Below are 9,015 nucleotides of genomic sequence, written 5' to 3'. Positions count from 1 at the left end.
GTTGCATTCACTTCATTTTAACTGAGGTCTTGAGTTTGTTCAGTGACTTCATAATTTTGGCACCCACCTGCAACAAACAATCTGAAAGATTATATGACAAGGAACCTTTATTCAATAACTGTTGATTAACATAACCGACATGATTTTTTTAATGCAAAAAAAAAAACCTTTCCGCATCGCATCTGAAACTATCATGACAATATAATTACATTGGCTGGTTTCTTTGTGACTCACACGATAAAACACTGCCATTGCGATTTGTAAAAACACATTTAGCAAAGGACATTTGACAAATATAAACATTCATTTTCAGTCATGTTTCAGTACATTGTGAACAATAAATAATCACAGATTCAGGCTGTAGTTTGAGCAAAATAGGATATATATATATATATATATATATATATCTCAAATGTAGACAGTAAACATCAAGTACATCAGCAATACAATTATTGATGGCAGCGAGATGAGAGAAATGTTCAGCATCGATAAACTGTTGATTGGAGGGAGGGGCAACCTTGCACCTACCCCGAGCAGCTGATGGGGCCGTGACGGCCGGAAAGGCTACTGGCTCTGCTTTTGGACGTGGACGGACCAAAAAGGACGATAAGGCAAATGAGGAGCGCTTCAGGTGTGTCCAATCTAAAACACGTAGATCTTGTCTCTCTGGACAGTGTCAAGGTCATCGTCCATAGTGAGCAGAACCTGAAGTTGGAACAGAGTAAGCAAACGTCCGTGTATTCTTTCTATAATGTAAGACAAAAGATGGGACTTGCCAAGAAGGAGCCAAACATGGCGATGGAAGAGAGGAAGTGCCAAATGTCGTGATCGTCGAAAAATGAAAGCAGGATGCAGTCGCGGTTGTGCTCACGAGATTCTGCCGGTGTTTTCTGTTTCAAAACAAATGACACTTCATCATGAAAAAAATTCTCATGTGTGTTGTGTGATGACTGTCAATAAATTCTCCAACCTGCCAGGTGCTAAGACCCTGGAAGAAGAAATAGAGCGCAAAGCCCCACACCACCGCCGTGAAGAGAATACACACCAGCGCCAGACACTGGATTCTCTCACCGCTCCGCAGCTTTAACACAAACAGAACAGGTCAAACATCAGGTAAGTCTCAAGACATCTTGTGTAAAAATGATCACCTTCATAATGATGTAGAAGGCAAAGTAGAGCAGAAGGTTACAGATTGCAATAGCCAGCAAGTAGGAGGCAAAGTCATTGGGTCTCTCGATGAGGCCGTAGGCAGCGCTGCGGAAGGAACATCGCTTAAATGACATTGTTTGGATTGCACCTCACACACACACTTAAACACAGCGGTTTACTCACAGGGACCAGTTGACTATGTTGCCCATTACTAGCAGAACCATACGATCCTTAAAAAACACAAACGGCATGGATTAAGAGACGTCAGATGAATGACATTTTATCTTTATAAAAGTGAATTCAAGTTTTCTCATTGGAATACACTAATCGGTGACAAAAAAAAGCCCCCCCCACCCTTTATTTTGAAAAATGATGTTAACCATACTATCATGCAGACATTACTCACAATGTACGTGGGGCCGGTGCACTGTCGAATACAATCTGTGTAGACGACATAAACCATCCTGCGCACAATGCCCGAATCTGAAACAAAACATTCACATATCAAATTGAGTCCAAGAAATACATTTTACATTTATCTAATGAAATTATCAAACATTTTTACCTATGCAATGAACTTTCTTTTATGAAATAATTTTAATTATTGAAACAATCTACACACTAACTTTTCTTAGTTGTAAAAAAATTAAATCTGAGAATATTTACTCTCACTTTTATACGAATGACCTGACAAATTTTGTAACCCTTGAGTATAATCATCAATTTGGTATAAAACCTTACCAAGCCTCCATCTGCCCATGTAGTAGAGCTGTGTGCTGAGGAGAAGTGTGGCCAATATATGGATGATTGAGAAAACGATCCAAAACACAGTGTTACCTCTCCCGAACACCTGTAAACATCAGCACATATCTGAGTTCCAACTTGTCAGGGTGTCGAGAACCGTCGTAGGCTCGTGTGCACGTACCACTCCGAGCACGGAGAAGAAGATGACTGCGGCCAGGCAGGCGTAGGCAGTGTAAGCGCTGGCGTTGATGTCGGGATGTCTCTTCTGGTACAGCTTCAGCATACACAGGCCAGCGATCATATACATAAAGGACGTGTCTGCAAGAACATCACAGAAATAATTGAGCTGGTGAGTCTGTGCAACAGAAGCGGGTTTAGCTGCCACTCAGAAAAGTTGCATCTGTTCCTGAGCTCCCCCTACTGTTGTGAAGTTGAACTTACAAGACGTGGACAGACCCCCAATAAAGATGATAATCATCTGCATTATTATTAGTCACTATTCTTGTTTTTTTTAATACTGCTATTAATATTCTGATTTTGAGGAAACAATATTTTGTACAATTCTCTAGTTAGGGCAGGGGTCAGTAATGCGGTGTAGCCCCCAAGGACCACATGAGTAGCCTGTTCTAAAAATAGCTCACCGGTGGTGGGACATTGTGATTTCCTAAGTCAAACTTTTTCCAGGATATGAATCGTTTTGAGATTAACTGTACTTCATACATCGATATATCGTAGCAGGGGTAGAAGAAAATGATGGTGGCGGTGTGGTCTAATGTGTCACATTACCAAACTGGAAGTTGGTGTAGTTGGGGCAGACATGGTAGCAGGCGCTGAGTAGGCCTTCCATCATGAGAGCGGTGCCCATGGCATAGAAGAGACCAAAATGCTTTGGGATGCCACATTCCTGAAATGAAAGGACAGCAGTGTCAGACTTTTTTTTTTTTTTTTGGGACAGGCGGCTTAATACATTTGTTGAGCACAGTACGGGCCAGTATAGCCAGTTGATGTCACACAAACTTACCAGTGCATTGACTTCATTACAGGCCAGGGCTCGATTGTGGACAATGTCTCTCTTGAGGACGATGAGGAGAAAGAGGAGGCCCAGCATCACGTAGCCGAGGTTGCTGAGGATGTTGTTGAACGCACTGCGTAGTTGTGGAGCGGATGAGTGAAATGCCGAAATCAAGTAATAGCTCATTTGAGCCGAGTCCGAACCTGAGAGCTCCGAGAGGGTGAGCGCACATGAAGTTGTAATAGCAGATATCCTGGTTCCCCGTGACATTGACAACCTGATCAAAAAAAAGATTGAGTCAATATGTAATAAATGCTTTCATTTGTTTATTTCCTGTTAGCGTACCGTTTGATACGTGATGACCAGCTGGATGACAGGCAGAGCGTAGAACACAGCGATGGTGGCGATGTTCCTGATGAGAACATTTTGTCAACTATGGTGTCACAACTTTGGCATCATAGAAAAAATATATATTCTCACCAGAAGTAGATTTGATATTTCTTGCTGAGGACCCTCTTGTCTTTGCGCGACAGGTCAGACACACAAAGATACTTCTGTAATCAACAAAGAACACAGGGACATTGTAAATTCCCAGATTTTTCATTTTAATAAAAATTCTCAATTTGGTAACACGACTTGAGACAAGGCTTACCTTGGTGCGAACAATGTTTTTGTCCGAGTTGATGTCATCCAGTGTGTCATAGTCGTCTTCTTCTATAGAGCTCAATGACTCTTGTCTGCTTCTTCCGGCACTTTTCCAACCAGTCCGTTCTAATGGAAAATAACTTTTTGTTTACTAAAATGATGGACTATCGTCGGACCGGTAATCGGTTCAAGATTTAAGACAAGGGGCTTCCCATTTGTGTCACAGATTTTAAAATATCTCCCACACACAAAGGCTGATTGCCAACACCTTAAATCACACACCACTGTTTATGTCCGTTTAGTCCAATTAGAATACCAGCGTCTCCGAGAAAAAAAAAAATATTGATTGACATTCCAGTGATTCGCTTTGGCATAAAACTGTTTGGGCCAGCTATGTGGCAGTGCATCACCAATGCAGATGGTTGTGTGGTGTAGTTGAGTGAGGATTGGTCGACGTTTAAAAGGCTCCCTTCCTGACGAACAAAGGAACAGGAATGCGTTGAGGGAGCAGAACTTCGAACAAGGAGCTACTACAGTTAGCGTGAGGGCACATTTGGGTAAACAAGACAGTCATGACGTGTAAGAATATATCCCGTACCCATGTAGTTGTCAGCTGAAGCCGCACTGTCAAGTGAGGGGGCGCTCTCGGTGACTGCTTCTGAACTGACTGTGCTATCTGTTGGATGGACATATCAATTCAGGAACCACAAGAGGGGAACAATTGAAAAACAAAAGCAGGGTAAAACTCACCAAGGGAGCCATATTCATTTGGTGAAGCTGTAACCTTGCCTATAGACAGAAAAAAAAAAGTTCATCGTAAGACTCCAGTGTTTCTCTGCTCTCTTTGCAATTAACAACAACCTATTTGCCTATTTTTTAAAGACCTACATCCTGCAAAATTTCGGTCCCAATTGACTATGTTGAGGTGAGGTGCTTCTATTATACAGGCCAACATCTTACCCAATATAAAACTGATGCTGTGGCATCTATTAGTGATTATTTAACCTTTTAAGGGAGGGTTAATTATTTCTGGATTTATTTGCAGCATGGTTCCCTTGCATTGCAACACAACTTCGCCTCATCAAAAACACAGCAGATGAAAGTGCAAGACATGAGCAGGCATCAGAACATGTTCGAACAGAAATGAGAAACATGTAACCACTGCAATGAGTTTAAAAAACGTTATTTCCATCCTGAAGTTAGAAAAAAAGCAGCAGGCAATGCAGTACGTCTGATAAATTTTGCTCACTCTTTAAGCAGCAGTATGTAAACTATTGTTTTTTATGCTAGTAGCATCACTAACTAAAACTGCTTTCCTAGAGCAAACAAAAAATGATATTTCATTCATAGCTCAAAAGTGACACATGCTTTGAAATCATATCAATACTATAAAGACATACACATGCACGGAATGGAGCATCTAATGACAAACAAAAAGACAGGAGCAACTGTGTGTTTATATACCATCTCCATTTTTCCCCAACAGAGAAGCTGAAGGACGCGTTAGCAGACAGGAAAGAGAATAAAAAACAGATTGTCCGGTTAATATCTACAGCCCGCCCCCTCGTGTGACCTCACGTGACCCTTGCTCCTTTAAGAGCTGGGTTACCTGTCTCAGCTGGTGATGTGTCATCAATATTTTCAAAGAGCTCTCTCCTCCTGGCTCTGCCCACAACAAAGAGGCAAGCAAATGCAAATTAAATGCAAGTTAATCGAATCTTCTGACCTTTCTTTAGGAGACGATGTCCAAGTCTTACCGTTTATTCGCCACACAGGCCACCAGCAGAGTGACAAGGTAGAAGGAGAGGAAAATTCCAAGACATAGTAGCATGCCCAACACATACACCTCTGCTGCAAAGTGGACCCCGACGCATTTTAATCGTGGTTACACATTGGCCATTTTGACAATAATCAGTATAAAAGTAGCTTACATTTTATAGCAAGGGAGACCACCACGTCAAGGGTTTTGCTGCGGTTACCAGCGTCGATCAGCTCATCGGGGCGTAGCGGGTAGAAGCGCAGCGGACCGCCACAGGCCTCGTCTTCTGTTTTTACCACAACTACCACGTAAAAACTGTTGCTGGGGAAATCTTTTCTCTGGATAGCAAAAGGGGGGCAGAGGACCAAAGATTAATAGACATGCTAGCGCTAGGTTTGCCGAGGTTTTTTGTATAGTGTAGACATTTTATAATAAATTCACCCCATGTTTTTTTTTTTGCCAATTCCGATAGTTTCCGCTTTTCAAAATGCCACACATAGTTGAAGGACTACCTACCTGTACTGTGATGGCACCTTTTTTCGTCATAGTCTGATACATTCCAATGAAGGCCACATTGTTGTCGAGGTCATAGACGGGGCACTAAAAACAGAAAAACAACAAGAAAACATCAATCAGATTAGAGAGATTACACAAATAGAGCTAACTGGGGGTGAGGTAAACAAATCAAATCGTACCCATCAGAGATCACTATCGCCTTAAGATAAACATTTTTCGTGCTATTGTTACTGCAAACCACTTAAGGTCCTTATTGACAGCACGAGAAGAGAAAGTCTACCTGAATGTCCTGGATGGACATAACGGAGCAAGGGAAGTTCATCTCCGAGCTGACCTTCACAATCACAGTGTCCACCCCTTCAGGAAATACATACTTGAAGTACTGAGAGAGAAGATAAGCAATTCGGTGAGGAGATCTTTAATATTGTGTTCTCAAATAGTATGTCAAGCATTTATTGGCTATTGACTTCATGAATTCTACTTCCATAATATTTTGGCAACAGACTAACCAAAGGATTGAGTTACAATTTGGCACGTACAGACATCTCAAATCATCACAATGTCTTTGCGCAAACTACGTGCTAGATACACAATATCAGCTCATGTTTGAACAAGCACGACTTCCTGTTATTGTGTAACATCAAATATTCCCACATCCTTTTGTTGACGCTGCACTTCTTTCGCTAGTTCTCATTTCTGGTAATTCTAACAAGACCCGTGCGTACCTGAGGTTGGGAGGGGGATGCAGTGAAGCTGAATTTCGTTTCTGTTCTGGAATCAAAGTGAAAATCAGTCAGACGAATCAGTTGCAGTTTAGTTATCATTCCATGTTTCCGCCAAGCAGTACAGATTAAATGGTGTGACACTGAACACTAGGATAATATTTATACTAGCAAATGAATTCAACTAAGACAGCACTGAAATTACACAACAGAATTTTATTATATTCCATTTGAGTTTAATGTTCATTCTAACAGGAAAATGGCCAATTCTTGTCGACCAATCAAAGGATAGCCGGAAACGAACTAAGGTTTGGTAGAAACAAAATTCCCTACTGTGAATGTTTTTTATTATTTTTTTTTAATGTGGTGTATCTGCAGGTGTCACTTACTGCAATATGAAGCTTTCAACGCGGCTGACCCTAAGCTGGTAGTTTGTATCCTGGCTGGAAAGTGTCGACACATCTATGAAGAAGAACTGGGTCTCCGATGCGGCCCGTGTTGGAGGTTGGCATAATGTGCGGCCCAAATGATTGTATGGGTACTTCCTCTGATACCTGGAGAGTACACAAATACACACAGATTGTATTGCTTTGTATCAAAACCTCAGACAGCGAGTCCTCGCTTGATAGTGACTGATAATATTTTGCGGTTACAAACGACTATTTAGAGCGCAAGTGTTGAAATTGTTGCCTTTGTTTTTGTAATGATTTTGACTGCTGTTAAGGGTCAGCTGACTTTAGTGGTCATGTGTTTTCAATAACTTTGAGCAACTCCCCTCAAAAATTGCAAAATGTGTATGTATAAATAACTTTCCCAGACTCATGACAAGGAGATCAGTAATCTCTGAGGATGTGAAAGTGCAAAGGTTCATTACGAAATGTGACATGATAAGAATTTGAGCATGTTAAGAATTTTGCAGCTATTTAAATAGCCTATTCTCATTTAAACATTAACTCATTTGTTAATATTGATTTGTATAACTTTGCTAGTTACTTGTTCTGGTAACACGTTTGTGTGATTGCAAAGATATTTTGCGGGACACCCTTGCTGCACGGGTGGTCCATCACTTACAGGCCTCTGAGGATGAGGGGGACCTGAAAGGACAGCACAGCTTGCTTCTGTCGCACCACAAACAGGATCGGACTCTTGAGGTTCTGCGACAGTACGTCCACGGAAACACGAACTCCTTCCGTCTAGGACATGAAGAACAATAAATCACCGATGTACTGACATGGGGAAAACAACTGACTCGCTTACCTTAGTTCTGGAGACGGTGTGATTGAAGGTATAGATCGTCAGATTTTCACTCGTAACTGTGTCGTTATAGATAACATCAAATTCGCCTTCTCTCTGAATGACATATTTTGTCTCCCCTAGAGCACCGTTGCCGCAAGCCAACAGGGCCACCACGCACAACCACAGCAGGACTCCTGCATCAGGTCCAAAGGTGTTTTTATATCGTGACTTCCAGTGACTCCCCAACAGCATTTTGTCTCTTAACATTTTCCTTGAAGCAGTGAACGACACCCGTTCAGGAATTAAATGGCGAAACGAACTGTGCAACTCCGCCCCATTCAAATGACTCGAAGTAAACAGGTTGACTGTCAAAATTGTGTCATGCCCTGTCTTGGTCCAAAATAACAGGACAGTGTGAAGTCACAAGATCGGAGCACCGCAACAAGACTGTAGTCCTACGGCAAAACAGACGAATCCTGACAGGCGGCTATGTTGTTTTGCTACTCTTAGCATTATTGGCTAGCCCGCAGCTCCATGTTTGAATCTGGAAGTTTAGTCCGAGAACGTCGTTTGAGTGATCGAGTAGGCCTGCTCGCAGTTTTTTAAGTCCGAGTGGTGCGTCCAGGTGTGTGGCGTCCCCGTGGATTCATCTGAGTGTTTCTGTAGTGGTGATTTGGCATAAAACCATCCTCCTTGCCTCTTTGTGATGTGTGAGGGGATAAATGTTGTTCATGAATAGCGCCCTCATCAGGACACAAAGGGCTCGATTGCGCAATAAATATAATATGCAATAAGTACAATACAGTACACATGACACATATAACGTAATGGATGTCAAAAAATAAATATAAGATTAAAAGTAAAAAAATATATATTTTGACTGGCAAATAAGTTCGGATGAATACATTCAAACACACTATATGTACAATGTTGTATATACATATATAGATAGAGAAAAATATATAAAAAGCATACTATTAAAAACCAGCAACATTGTGGAAAAAATATTGCAATCAATCGACACAGTTTGTTACTGCATTTATAAATGTACGTTCAAACTCTGGAAAGACCTATCCAAATTCTAATCAGCAGACAATTCAAAGACTGATAACGTTCTGTGATTTATTTTTTTCTCCTGATTAAGTCTCAAACATGAGTGTATTCATCAAATCGGGATATGAAATGCATTGCCTAGCCTTAAAATGACTACACAGAAACGATACGCTCACCTT

At 41.3% G+C, this 9,015-nt stretch overlaps 1 protein-coding gene across 2 annotated transcripts; it reads right to left on the bottom strand.

Moving 5' to 3' along the window:
- Positions 1 to 89: 89 nt before the first annotated feature.
- sidt2 (SID1 transmembrane family, member 2) lies at positions 90 to 8,526 on the bottom strand. Of its 2 annotated transcripts, XM_088380340.1 has the most exons (26): positions 7,805 to 8,526; positions 7,619 to 7,740; positions 6,937 to 7,101; positions 6,551 to 6,596; positions 6,106 to 6,207; positions 5,826 to 5,909; positions 5,482 to 5,647; positions 5,308 to 5,401; positions 5,160 to 5,215; positions 4,301 to 4,339; positions 4,149 to 4,226; positions 3,961 to 4,023; positions 3,558 to 3,676; positions 3,386 to 3,459; positions 3,251 to 3,317; positions 3,109 to 3,182; positions 2,915 to 3,038; positions 2,680 to 2,797; positions 2,075 to 2,211; positions 1,891 to 1,999; positions 1,556 to 1,632; positions 1,333 to 1,379; positions 1,149 to 1,254; positions 971 to 1,081; positions 777 to 890; positions 90 to 705 (listed from the first exon to the last, which is right to left on the bottom strand). In XM_088380340.1, exons 1-26 carry the CDS (start codon positions 8,048 to 8,050, stop codon positions 643 to 645), a joined length of 2,601 nt encoding a protein of 866 aa, XP_088236466.1. In that variant the 5' UTR covers positions 8,051 to 8,526; the 3' UTR covers positions 90 to 642. The 2 variants fall into 2 exon arrangements, with proteins under 2 accessions (XP_088236466.1, XP_088236467.1); XM_088380341.1 differs by lacking the exon at positions 3,961 to 4,023.
- Positions 8,527 to 9,015: the final 489 nt, after the last annotated feature.

This window comes from Syngnathus floridae, chromosome 7, assembly GCF_059516105.1.
Source record: "Syngnathus floridae isolate MCC-2025c chromosome 7, RoL_Sflo_1.0, whole genome shotgun sequence".
In the NCBI taxonomy this organism is placed as follows: Eukaryota; Metazoa; Chordata; class Actinopteri; order Syngnathiformes; family Syngnathidae; genus Syngnathus; species Syngnathus floridae.
Note: the sequence above shows the minus strand (reverse complement) of the source record. Positions and strands in the feature narration are given on the sequence as shown.